The sequence below is a fragment of the Sander lucioperca genome, chromosome 18, assembly GCF_008315115.2.
Source record: "Sander lucioperca isolate FBNREF2018 chromosome 18, SLUC_FBN_1.2, whole genome shotgun sequence".
Taxonomy (NCBI): Eukaryota; Metazoa; Chordata; class Actinopteri; order Perciformes; family Percidae; genus Sander; species Sander lucioperca.
Genome location: NC_050190.1, coordinates 9,829,044 through 9,843,746, shown reverse-complemented (window position 1 = coordinate 9,843,746; position 14,703 = coordinate 9,829,044). Strand labels below are relative to the sequence as shown.

Sequence of the window (14,703 nt, the reverse complement as noted above, 5' to 3'; positions counted from 1 at the left end):
GTTTCACAGTATGAGATCCAACGGATGCACATACTCCACCACCTATCTGTTCTGAAAGCAGTAGAACACCTGCTCTCCTGCTCTGTGATGCTTAGTAAATTCCTCCCCAGGGGGCCAACTCACTGATTATCAACTGAATGATAACAGCGACTCTGTCGGCACTCCTACTCTGTCCCTAATTGTATCACAGTTTCAGATAGCAGTCTCTGTCTCCACCTTGTGGTGCAACTTATCTACATCACCAGGACTTAAGCTGCAGTACTCAATAAGCAATAAGCAAGATCTCCATGTAGAGCTGAAATTTTAAGTAAAGTATCTTTCCCTAGGAAAGAGCATGTTTTGCGTCCTATTGCTCAAATAAAACAATGACATTGCCTGGAAGTAATGAATCAAACTCTAAGAGGGAAATTATATTTTACAGCTGCAAAAAAGTGCTGAATCTACAAAAAACTGCATAACATCTTTTTACGCTCTCTTATCTTTAGTATCTTTTGGTGTAGAGCACCCCACATTGGAAAACAAGGATGTTTGGTGTATGTAGGTAAATAAAGCAAAGTACAGTATATTGGAGAAACGTTGTTTAGTATTGATGGGTTTGTAGTGAAACGCACACTGGTTTGCACCTCGCTCTGTGCAGTTTGTATGCACACTGGTTGGTATAGTTTACCAGCATCACATCATGATCTCTGGGTATTACAAGAGCCTGCACACTCATACAGTTGTGTTTCAATTACTCTGGTTGATTAAATGACTAGTCAGGTTGGGTTGGGTGGACATTGTTTGCTGGGAATTACATTGTCACTAAACTATGTACTAATAAGAATGATAAAAGCACGGTCAGGTGGGATTTCTCTACCCCATAATTGTTATGACGTACAGGACAAGACGCATTTGCTTCAGGTCGGGACTTGACCCCACAGTTTAAGCTGATTTAATCTTGTGTTGTTGGGATACAACAACAACATTCTCCTATGTCCAGCCAGTTTGAGAGGATTGGGACTGAGCTCTCTCATTCAAGGAATACTGTTTGTATATATAACTAAAAGGTGAAATAATAAAAGCAGCAGAGAAGGTGGGCCGCTGCTTGGCATAAGTGAGCGCAAAAGCAGTGACAGAAGCTGATGACAGAAATGTACACATTTATTAGGGGTGTAAGAAAAAAAATCATATTGATTTTCAAAAACGCAATATTGATTTTTTTTTTTTTTTTTTAGTTTACGTGCAAAAATATTCACGTAGACAGTGGTTCACGTTTATGTTGTGTTTAAACCCCCTACCGCTAGATGGCTATGCTGAGACACACCACTAATGTCCTCGCCTAACAGTGCCTGACTTTTTGCTAGAAGTTAACAATGTAGCTATGGCTGAACTTTGGCCTACTTTAGCATATAAAAATTAGCTCACTAAGAACCTGTGAACCACAATCCCAAACTGGCAGTTTGATTTTCTGTGTACTGAATTGTTTACCTAAAGTAAACTTCTTTGACTTTTATGCACATCATGTCTTTTTTTAAATATTAGTTTTTCTAAAATTATACTTTAAAAAAATCCCAATATATCGCCTTACGCACAGTATCGAAATATATTGCAATATAGTGAATCGTGACCCATGTATCGTGATACGTATCGTATCGCCAGATTCTTGCCAATACACAGCCCTAACACTTATTGATGATAAGATGCTGTATAATTTACAACTTACAAAATGTATCTTAACAACCCTACCCATGCCATTTCCTGCCCTGCCTTCTTTTTGTCACATCGCTAAATTTCATCCGTCAAAATCAATCTAATTAGGCAACATAAATAAAAACCGTTTCCTCTGCCTGCCATTTTGGGACAAAAATGAATGCATTATTAATGATTCATCAGAAAACTGAAACAATTGTAAATAGAGAGAAGTGCTGACGCGTTTCAGTCTTAGATTTTGATGTGTGAAAAATCATGTAGTCTCAGAGTATGACCACAAGGTGTCAGCCATCTAATAGGAGACAGACGGAGGCTGTCTGTAGACCACACAGTTTAGCATCAAATGATGCATTTCACTGCACTGAAAACATTTTATTTTTGCAAGTTAATTGCAAGTATTGACACGCCAATATTCAATATTATATCTAAAAGAGCTAAACAAAACTCATGTTATACTGATGTCTTAAAAAAAGATGTTTAAAACAACAATATATCATTATAACAATGTGATTTCTGGTTTCCATTTTACTGGTCTTCTTATGAGCAATAACACAGACCATTAGGAGTCGAGGATGAGTGCTGCCTGTCCCACATAACATATCATTCATTCATATTTTGTCGCTGCACTATTTCATTTCATCTGTGGGTTTTCTTTTTCTCTGTGCTACATCCAACAATTTCTTACTCCTGACTAAACTTTATTGGAAAATGTCTCAGGGAGACTTCTGCTGTGTTACTCAATGACCTACAAAAGCTAGCCTTAAAATTCCCTGAGAGTCTAATAGATTTGAATATCTGCAGTTATGGAAGTTAAAGGATCTAAAATGTTAAACTGAATGTTAATCAGCATGGCTTGCATATAGATTCTTGATGCTGCAACGCCTCTTACGGCGGAGAATTCAGGCAATACTGGTGAGTGACAATGCTGTAACCAAGGCTCCATTAAAAGGTCCCGAATAAACTTTACTTCATAACACTTTCAGTTCTTAAATAGTGTCTGTATTCCAGGAAACCTATCCTCGCAGTGAAACTAAAACTGAAGAATGAAAAAGGTTGTTTAGACCATGGTTAAATGTTTCCATGTTAAACCTGAAGCGCCGAGGTTTAACTAAAACATTTTTGTGTGCTGAGGCCCCGGCTCCCCACCACCAGACATTCATTTGTAGAGTTATGACCATGGGGAGAGAAGGGCCCTAACCTTCAAAGCTGACCTGAGAAGCTGCAAAAAAAACACCTCAGCACACCCATTCTGCTCCCTCCAAGTCATAAAGCAAAAACAGAACAGCAAAAGTTAAATTCACCCCCCCACAACCACCCACCCACCCACCAGCTTGAGACCCTTAACCCTTTGTTCCCGTCCGCCTCCCGTGACAGATGAAACTCAACATCTATGGAAAATTGCACATGGAAGTAATCCAGATTCGAAGAATTTTCAGTGGGGGGGATACACTGGAAGACATTTGATTCATGCAGGTACCCCTCAATCAACTGACAGCTACACATACATAATGGGTGTTTAATGTGTTCCAGATGAGCAAGAAAATAAGGTCACTGTAAAGCCCCTGCAGTCAGACAAGCAGCATATGTTCTAATGTAACGTGTACTTGTGACCCATTATATACTCCATATCTATCATCTGTGTTCAGTTCAATGAAGGTGATTTTTTTTATACGTTTTATTGGAAAATTATTTGGTAGCCAGAGGAGGACAGCCAGAGGAGGACAAGAAAAAAGATAAGATTAGACAAATGTCTGGAAAAATGAATACAATTTTGTATAGCGTCATTTCTCTCTGCTTTCCTATCCTTAATTGTCCATTGTACAGCTGCAACCAACTATGATTGATTATCTTTAATATGAAATTGTCAGAAAATAGTGAAATTGTCCATCACAATTCCCCAGATCCCAAGGTGATGTCTTCAAATTGCTGGCTTTGTTTGACCAAGACTCAAAAATGAGTTGCAGTAGTGTATAATGATATAATAAAGAGAAAAACAGCAAGGTACTGGAAATGTCTGCGATCTCCAACAAAAGTACAGAGGAACCGGTTGACTTGTTCCTCATGTGGGGACATAATGTGTCAAGGACATAATGCGGGGCATAATCTGAGCTTTCTAACTGTGGGACCACACAAACACAAAGTCCTGAAAACTGCACGGATGGGATCTATCTCGCTGCCACAGCTCAGATCTGAAGATAAACAGAGATCTTGTTTTCCTGACCCACAACATAAGCTTTCTCATATTTCAGTCAACTTTATTACAACCACTAATTTCAAAGTGATATTTAAAGCTGCAACTCGGTTTTTTTTTTTTCAAAGCCATGATTCATAAGCACTGTTTTCTGGTAAAATGACCAACAATGAGCATCCTTGTATTGTCATTACATTTCAGTTTCTAAAACCCTGTTGTGATGTGTCTACAATAATGTATGTCCCGGTTGTGACTTTGCCTAGAGGTAACGGCTTTATATTCCAGAGTTGACTATGAATAATGGCGCAGTGAAGCTGGAAACACAGGGAACCAAAGCATCAGACAAGATGTTGCTCAACAAACAGGTTGTGTCAGCGTTATTATCTGGTATCCTGAGTCATCTGTGTCTAAGGCATTGCCCCCCCCGTTGTGTCTTCATTGCGTCATGACTCTTATCGGAGGCTTCTGAAGGCGGTTTTCCCTCAGTTTTACAGGGAAAATGTATAATGTAGTAAATCTGTTTTACTACAAAGCAATGAAATCCTTTTCCAGGAAAAATACAAAAAGCATAAATTTTTACACATTTGGCAACATGGTGATTTTCATGTATGTTTGCAGATATGCTGAAGGCTCATGGCAGCAATAACTCACTACAGAGAGTTACAGATATATCAGTAGCCTGTGTACGTGCGCTTACACATTAAATGCCTTCATTACTAACACTGTTTTCCTGCTCTGGGATTGGTGTCCTAAGCCCTGAAAACATGTGTGTGTTTTGACCCTTACAGGTGGATAGATCACTCAGCATAATAGGATCAAGTGTGATTATCCTCATTTAATTGTGAGAGGTCAAAGGCTTAGGAAGGGGCTGTGGAGAACAAAGCGCTGGTTTGTTACCGCAGTATTAACCGAAGATGATCTACATAATCACTATCTGTCTAGTTTTAAAGGTGCCTGACCACTAAGTAGATACAATATTTCATCCTGATTACAGAAAGCTCTGCCCAGAGTAGACAATGCTCTCGGGGGAAAAAAATGCTTGAAGATTTTTTTTGCCCATCACTTTGAGAATAAATTGGTTTTAATTGAGAATCACTTTTAATCTGGTTTAAAATAATGCAATAACTGATGTTTTAAAAAGACTATGTTTGGAGCTTTTGGAAGATCTCATTTAAGTGATTTCATATTTTCTGCTTCTCCACACCAATTTCAGTGGCTGCACTTTAGAAAGGAGTTTTGTGGAAGAATCTATGAAAGGCCCGTACTATATGCAGGAAATTGAACATTTATCCTTTTGTCTTTTTACCAAGAGACCAAATTACTGTAAAATCATATGCACACCATGATGATATTGCAAAAAGAGAGTAAAAAGGAAAACACACCATCTCCCCCACCTTGATGCAACTTACACAATTTAGGCATTTAGTTTGAAATAAAATAGGCCTGCAATAAAGGAGTAGATCAAAGCATTTTATTGTATGAAAAATATATCCATAAAACGGAACAATATTTACAAAACAGCTGCGCCATGCAGGGCAGAGAGCAGCACCTTTACCATGATCCCCAGTATGAAAAACATCAGTATCGGTTCTCTGGATTCAATCCGTTTAAAAACCGAACTTCACTATATACTGACGAGCACAGTGATGCGCATATCTCAACATCCTCACTGGTTCATTAAAAGGTGTATATACACGAGGAGAAGAAATACAAAATTAAAAAAAACTTCTTACACACAAAATGCTTTTGTTCACAAACAATGTCCAAACAAACAAACCTTTTTGTAGGTGGATCCTAACAGGATGGCTAGATGTCCAATATGACATGAAGGAGCCTACTGTATGTCCTACAATGATGAACAAATTACCTTGATCCAACCGAATCAAATTTATCAAAAATAAATACACTTAGACGATTATTGCCGGACAATCTAATTGGAGTTATAATACTGAAAAATATGCAGCATTTTTGTTTTTGTCATAGCAGCTCTACAGAGATGGGAATTCATCTACACATTGATAACTAGATTAGTGGGCTTTTTCAGCGTTTCTCTGTATTGGTCCAGCCAGTCTCTGAGCTCTGTGATGCGATACCCCTCAGGTCCTCTGCCACCCTGGTAAACTATCTTTCCCTCCTGCAGTATATAAAGTCTGTCGAAATAAGCTCCGTACGCAGCGTTGGAGGAGTTTTCCATACTGTCGACCACGACCGGGCAACCGGGCACCTCCAGGTGCATCAGCTGCGCAGCTTTCAGCCGGTCCTCCAGACACCGGTGTTTGGGGATCTGATAAGGCGCGTCGGTGCTCATCCAGCCGTCGGATGGGTGCGCTTCCTCGATGTACACAACTACAGAGTCTGCTATATCTGCGTTCTGCTGCACGACTCCCTGGAAAGCCTTCAGACGCGCCATGAACGGTGGTCAGGTGCAGCTGCCAAAGTTGAGGATGAGCGGTCTCTTGTCTTTTGCGTAATCGAGGATACGGCTGCGCCGCTGATCCTCCAGCTGAACAACTTCGGTGTTGGGCGCTCCGTGTCCGAGATGCGCTGCCTTCAGAAAGTCTAGTTTATGGCCGTGCCACACTGCCTTGAGGGACTCCACGCTAAAGAGACGATTGGAGTCCGATATGCACAGCGGAGGGTCTATGGCATCGCCCTCCTGCTCCTTCATCCTGAAGAAAACCCTTTTCCTTATGCATAAAAAGTCAAGCAGCCAAAACATGACTGCTGCTATCAGAAAACGCGGCAGCAAAACGATACAGACTATTGCATTTTTAATAGCTTTAATAGTATTCATTATCACTTTGAATGACAACGCGAATGGTCTTGCGCTGTGCCACGATCTTGTGGGTTGAAGTTGGGTTACTTGCAACTTCCCCTCTTTTTATAGCACCGGCAGATTTGAATGAATTACACCCCGCCTTCAAACTGGGGCCGAGGCCTCACATGGTGGGGATTACCTTCTGTCAACTGCACAGCTTTGAGTCACAGCCAAAAGCCAAGGGTGCAGGAAAGGGTGCGGCACAGCAGTGCGTTGTTTTGGAGAGTTATCTTATTTTATTATAAAATTAACGTTTTCATCCAAACGCTCATGATGTGTGTGATCAGTGAAATTGTTTCAATGTTCTTAGATATCATGTGTGATATTTAGCCTGAAGTTGGTGCTGCTGCAGACTCTTATACTGCAATGACAGTGACTGTTTGCTGGAGCACATTTCAGCAGACACCTAAAGGAATGGCCTATAAATACTACTCTGCCCTTAACTGACCCTAGTAATCTCAGTCAACACATAGGCTATTAGTCCATTTGACTGAAGTTGGCTTACATGATATTATAATATAATACACTTGCATGTTTAAACTCCTCAGATGATTGACTACATTTATTTGTCTTATAGTTACAAATAATATGATGAATCAGTAATGGGATCTTACGTTACTACTACTCTGAATCTTTACTACGTTAAGATTCAGAGGTAGAGAGGTGGTATGGGACATTTTTAATGCCACAATGAAAAAAAAGTTACATTTTCAGGAAATTGGAGAGAAAAAATATTTCTTGTAGAAAAAAAAAAGCCAGAAATCTTTTGAATGGGATACATTCTGATGAAGTGAGATATCTGGATTAAAAAAGTCTGACATTTTAGGTCACATTTTGAGGAAGAGCCAATTCTGTGAGGAGAGTAAGAATTCTGTTCGGAAATCATATTTAAGGTCTGAATTTGGAGACAGGCAAGATTTCTTTTCTTCACTTTTATTTTTTTCATGTGGTCAAAATCCTCTCAGGTGCTCTACTGTATCAATTAACATTACATAAAAAGAGACTTTCCACACACAAGACACATTAAGCTTTCTGTCTTCCAAGGTGAGGGTGGTTGCTTGTGATGTGGTTGAAGAGCTGCCATCTTTAATCAACAGCCATTCTTCTCAAAATACTTTCCTATAAACTAATAAGAGCACCCAGAAACAAAGAAAGTTGTTGTAAAGTTATCTGACAGACAAAACAGAAGGACACCATCAGCTATTAATGGATGAAGAAATCTCATTACATCGGCCAACTCGGAGCTTAAACCAGTCCCTCAACAGATCGCCAGTTGAGGAAGGAGTGATGAGGTCTGGAGCTCACCGTAGAGCGTTTCAGTTTGCTACACCTTATTAAGTTATCACAGGGAAATTCACAGCGAGCAGATGGTTTCTTATTTGTCAAGAGAAAGAAGAAATACACAAGCCACACAAATGACAAGATCAGGCAGTCACAGTTAAGATTACCAATAAATGCTGTAATGTGCTGAACACAAACTCTGCTCCAATGAATTCAGCTAGTCAACATCAACACTAACTTTAAAGTTTCAGCCATCAGAGATTTTATTGTTATGATTAGACGGCAATGTAATAGAAGCTGTAACTGCCCCTATGCAATGTTATATCACAATGTTTATTAATACATATTGTGATCGTGTCATTTTCTGGAAATCTTTTTTTGGCTAATCCAGCAAATTAAATACCTGACAAATCTAAGTATAGACCCTTTGCAAGTGACGTCACGCTCCACTCGCGCGCCATGACGGACGGCGGAAGAGCTATGCTGTAGACGGACAGCAAGCTAAACGCGTAGGTTTTTGTTTGTGTTCTCACATTCACAATCTGCAGAGTAATCCTCACCAACACAAGCATGTTTTAAATGAGTGATAAATAAAATTATCCTCAACCAGCTAGCTAGCTGCCATGCTAACCAGCTGTTCCTGCTAACAGGTCCAACCCGATGATGACCCACATAACTAGCATCGGTTATTCACTGACCTAGCTACATATCCAAAAAAGAAAGCCGTTCCCTTGATCATTTAACTTAACACACACAAAAATATCGGTTAAATTAAAGATGACATGGCATGGAAACTAGCTTCAAAAAGGCCAAAAAAACAGAGTTAAATGCGGGTCTGCGGAGCTCCTACCCCGGCTAGCTGACGAGCTAGCTACAGCTAGCTTTGGACTGCTAGCTAGCTGCTGCCCATCACGACCGACCATGTCCTCTAAAAACATGGGCTATGTGTTATATAAATCTTTACTTAAGTAAAGAATAGATGTTAATACAAAATAAACCCTAAATTGATGTCTTATATTTGCCATTATGAGGTACCTCCCTCCGCCGTTAGCGTAGCATCACGTACCTGTAACCCAGCCAGCTACAAATAACTGGTAAGCATCCAGACTTTTAAAAGCTTTGAGATCAGCATCAGTATATAGGGATACCCCGTTTACCACATAGTGTTACAGATCGTGTGGACTGAAGTCGGGCAGACTCAGTGATTTAATGAGGTCTGTGAAAACGGAGGGAAGAATTAAGGGTCGGTATCCAATCCTGCTATCTCTAACTTCTCCAAAAACTGCTCTTTGTGAGCACCAACCAGATGCCCTACCTCGACCGATAACGACACGACAACTTGTTGTTCAATAGAAGAAGCCATAAAGCCATAAATACAGTTTATTTAGTGTTGTGTATATAAAACTGATTGAAACTATGAAACTTTCCGCTCGTCTACTACACTGTTTAGCTTGTTATTGCCGGTGATTTGCCGTCCATTATGGCACTAACTCATTTCCAGAGGAAAAGCTAAGGAAGGGGGCTAAAAGCATCTTCTCGCAGCAATATTGCAGAGCAAAGAAAATCTTTCACACATTATTGCCTGAAGTCCACTGCACACTTCTGCTGGTGCATGTGAGTTTCAACAAGAGGGAGTCTAAACCAAAAGCAGTTAATGTATACAAAGATGCAATGAAGATATTTTAAAAGTACAAAAATGATTAGTGAATAAGAGGAGTTTAAGACGATGAAGCCACAGTCTAGTGGGTTGTTATCGCCTGACTATAAAGAGGCTCATTTTACCTACCTTTCTCAGGTTCTGTCGGGTCAAATTAAAATGTTGCATTAATGAAAGTATTGTTGTAATTTAAGTCTGAACAAATCCCAAACTAAAGTGGTGTGGTCAGACTGAGACCGGGTTATAGTTGTGTCATCAGGTTTTTGGTCAGGTCTCTACCATGAAGCGTTTTGCAATGTTTCAGTCGGCTGCTCTTCCATAACATTAGTTGTAATCTTAATTCGAGTCACTTTAATTTCTTACATATCATCTGCCTTAGTGATGTCTCGGTCTTTAAGAGTCTTTATCTCGCCTCTGTTTTGGGGATTCTTTACCCATTGATGCTCCACTACTGCTTTTTGCTCAAGAAACATTTCAGCTTAAACATTTTCAACACGTTCTCTAGTAAGCTGTTTTCCAGCAAAACGCTGGTTGCCCAGTGACCTAAAGTAAACAAATAAAAAAAGCAGTTTTGTCACTTTCCTCAACAATTGATTGGTACTTTTCACCTGCATTGTCTTCTGCAATGCCAAATGTAAGTGTGTGCAAGAAGGAATCTCTGCCGCTCTCACAGTCAACTCATATTTCAGACTGATCTCATGAAGTGGGGTATGTATGACACCCCAATTTGTATGCCATTATTGGCGTGTTATCAAGACGCATACTCGTTTTGTAGTGTGTTTATCAACGCCGTTTGGCCTCCATTGACTTACATTACCTTGCGATTGCGTGTGAATTGACGCCGTAGCGAGTAGTATGAAAGGGCGAAAATCCACGTAGGGAGGTTGATCGGGGGGGGGGAGGATGGGTCAAACACAGGACTTTCACCCAGGAGAGCGGGAATCGCGTCCCGCATGTGACTTTGTGTCCCGTGTGTGATGTTTTCTCTCCATGTTTGTTGTTTTCCTAAACCCAACCCCGTTCTTCTTTTCCTAATCCCAACCGTTTCACCGTTTATTCTCTTCCTAAACCCAACCGTAGCCTCGCGATAACACGTAGCCTCGCGGTAACACACCACGTGGCTTTAGAAAGTGTACGTTTACGCTGTGACGTTGCAGACTGCTGTCCGCTGTATACAGCAGTAGACATACACACGAATAGCTCAAAATGCGTATAGATAACACGCCACTTGGCTTTAGGAAAGTGCCGTGTATGTTTACGCAAAGTCATGATATCACGTTGCTTATTTTATGCACTGGTCATTACGGATGGACAACTTCAGACTTTTTATTGACAGCTATTTTTTCGCAGGACTTTCTGTCTGAAATATACTCTCGACAAAGTTAATTGTTACAAGACAAAAACATTACAAAAATCTTTTTTAAAAAATAATTTAAAAATGTCTTTCTTAAGGATGTAATCTTTCAATTGTTCAATCAATGCTAAAAGAAAGATAAACACTAATAAATCACAATCATTGAATGAGAACTTCTCTTCCTCTGAAAATCTTAAATTGATTTTATTACTATTTCTATTACTCCTACCATACTCATGCCACTGTTAGTAACATTAACATTACGGCTACTACTACTTATAATAATAATAATAATAATAATAATAATAATAATAATAATAATACAACTGCTACTACTGCCGCCACTACTGCGGAGTGTGAACTGTGTGGTCAGCATTGATCAGGCCAACATCATTAAATATTTCACTGTAAATGTGAAAAATATATCATTCAGTATAGATGAAATTCAGTAGGATTTCAGGGTTTCATATCACTTCATAATATTTAGTTAAACAATAGAATTTGGGAATAAAGTTAAAACATGATTCTGATGTAAATTTTTTACCTTGAGAGAATAACCATAGTTTTATTTGCACATTTCCTAATGAATATAGAGTATTGGCTAATCGTTCTTGAGCCAAATAGTGTTTTCTAAAACTAAATCAGGAAGGAATAAAAATATAGCTCTTAAATTAAATCATCAACTTGAATTCAATCAATTTTCACAACCACTGCAATGATTACTTTGCATGCCCACACAGAGATTAATGTTAATGAGTTAGTGTCGGGTCTTGTGTACTGGAGAGTGATCTGTTCAGCGTTGCTGTGCTCCACGGGGATTCAACATCTGGACACACATATTAGCCAATACTGGCTGAATGCCATTCACTGGTCTGGTGTGCATTCCAGGTCTTGAGAGCACATGGTATATTGGTTAAGCCCTAATCTCCTGTTACAGTAAATACATGTCATATTCGACTGCAGGGTGGCCAAAAACCAGACATGGAGGGAAGACGTAATTTGTCTGCAGCTTACAGTTGTCGTGATGATCGAGAGTCCAACGGTAAGTTTATATCTCTGTCAAGGGTTTGTCTCGGTTTATCAGCATATTGCAAACATACAAGTTGAGCCCATATTACATATAGTCATATCACCTGAAAGAAGCCTATGCTTTTGTCAACAATGGTCAAATGAATTAACTTAGATTACGGTCCTACTTTTAGGCTCCATTTTCACATATTTTTTAATTGTTCTGTATTATTCTTATATCCTTCTTTGTTTTGGGCTTCATGTGATTTGGCTGTTGTAACACTGCAAATTTTTCTTTTGGGATTAATACAATACAGGTGCTCCATCTACCTATCAGTAAATTTGTTTCTAGCCACCTTTTTTAAGCACAATTTCAATTTGTGCATTAAACAAACGTAAAGTGGAAATGCTGAAAATTTGGAGAAAATTTGACATACCGCAAAAAAAGAATTTACCCTTGGCTGAAGGGGAAAAGTTGGTGTATCAATAAGTGTAGTTAGTTTTATAAATGAACAGTGCTGAAACGATAAGTTGCTTAATCACTTTATCAATCTTCAAACAACAAACAAATTAAATCTTAATTCATTTATCAAGCACAAATACAAAAGATTCACTTGTCTTAACATCTAAAATTGAGAAATGGCTAAATTTCTCTGTTTTCTATCATTGTTAAGTTGAATACGTTTGGGTCGGACAAAAGCAATTTCAAGATGTCAACTTGGACTCTGGGAAATTGTTATGGACATTTTTCACCATTTACTGATTTTTATATAGACCAAATAATTAACTGCTTAATCCCCATTAATATAATTATTGGTGGTACTGCAATTGTGTTATTGTCATTATACTTGCAATCAAATATTGTTAAGCTTGTTCAAATGTGTGTACACAGCAGCTGACTAGACTTTATATGAACATAGTGTGGCTCAACGGGTGTACATTGCTGGAATAAAGCCTGAAGTGTTCAATGTCCCGCCCCTTCCGCTCTCTATTTTGCAAGGGCACTACTGCTGCATCCGGCGCTTAGCGCTGCCAGTTGTGATTGGTTTAAAGAAATACATACAAGCCAGAGCATTTTTAAACCCTATCCCAGAATAAATAAGCAGTGTAGCCAGACCATACCCCAGCGCTGACACAGCGCTGTGGAAATCTAACAATGTGAGACTAATATGAACATAATGTTTGCCTTTACACAAAATAAATGGGAACCATTGCTAAGAAGGTCTGCTTCACTAACTATTTGCTGCATGTGATGACAGACTTTATGAGGGCAGCTCATTTCGATCAGGAGATAGAAAGATGACTTGCAGAAGTAATGAGTTATTGAGCTGACTCATGGTTCCTCATTCTCTTTTTCGGTCGACATTTTCAAAGGATCTGTTGTATTTTTGTCCTTCAGTTCTTTCAATTTGAGACAGTTTTCCCTCACCGTCCTTACCCCGCCTTTCTTGCCCACATTGAAACTGAGTTAACACTCTATTATCTAAACCCTCTTTACTTTCTCAAAGTGAAAAACAGAAGTGGTTTGATGAGGAAAACAAAAGGCTCACCTGCTGTGCCTAAATTTGCTTTGAGGAATTACTCTTTTGTTGTTGTGGCTGAAAACCAGAGATGTCTTCTAACCTGCTTACTTTTACCTCCTATAAACTTTACCGGATTCTTGGCAGCTGTTCCAGGTTCATCTGAGGACAATGCAGATCTTGGAAAAACAGCCTTTTTCTGCTGCTTACTTATTGAGCTGGCAGGGCTCCAGAAACCACAACTGATAGAATATCATAAAGACTAACCTACAAAACAGATTTATGATAAGTTTCAATGCTGGCACCTTCTCTTTCAAGTCACTGATATATCTCTCCTTGCACTGAATAGAACAGAGGATAAAAAATCTACCTCTTCACCATCCTCTGCTTCACCTTCCACGACCCCGTCTAAACCAAAGAGCACTAGTGTTTACGCTCAACTTGAATGAACTGCTGTTGCCTGCCCTGTGGGCTGTTAGTATCTCAGCAACTGGCAGGCCAATGAGGAGTGGATAACGTGTTATAATAATCGGTATCATCGTTCTAGTCACATCACTCATGATTCAAAGAAACAATTTAGTTTATAGTAATTATTTTACTGATGGACCAACAAACACAACCTGTTGTATTACTGTAAGACCCCAATGACAAGCAGCAGTATGTGAAGCTGCTAAATTAACCACATATCTAGAGAGGTATTTGAAGAAATTTTGAAAGAGTAAGGTATTTTGAAATCTATAAATGTTGTCCTAAAACCACCTATTGTAGTCTGAAAGAATGGAAAAAGCACAATGTTATTGAGTATGTCACCGTGTGACTATAAAAGTGTCGCAGATATTGTAACATTACACCATTGGTGACGTTGCTGGCATTGTTATGTTTCTGTAGTGTAGCTTTAGACTTCAAGCTAGTGTTAGAAACATCAAACCTGGTGAAGTTTTACTGTCTGCCTGCCTGGTGTGAAACAAATCAATACATGTCTGGGTCAAGTCTAAGGAGACACTAACACCAGGGGTCTCATTTATAAACGTGGCATACGCACAAAACGGGGCTGAAAATGTACGTACGCCATTTCCCACGCAAAGGTTGTGATTTATAAAAAACAAACTTGACAGGAGAATGTGCGGTCCTCCAAGCAAACTCTGACCCATGCGTATGCACATTTTGGAAACAATGGGAATTGGC

At 39.3% G+C, this 14,703-nt stretch overlaps 1 protein-coding gene across 1 annotated transcript; it reads right to left on the bottom strand.

Annotated features, from left to right (window-relative positions):
• Positions 1–5,335: 5,335 nt before the first annotated feature.
• dio3a (iodothyronine deiodinase 3a) lies at positions 5,336–6,849 on the bottom strand. Its single transcript, XM_031281910.2, has one exon. The coding sequence runs from the start codon at positions 6,672–6,674 to the stop codon at positions 5,889–5,891; it is 786 nt and encodes a 261-aa protein (XP_031137770.1). The 5' UTR covers positions 6,675–6,849; the 3' UTR covers positions 5,336–5,888.
• Between the last annotated feature and the right edge of the window lie 7,854 nt (positions 6,850–14,703).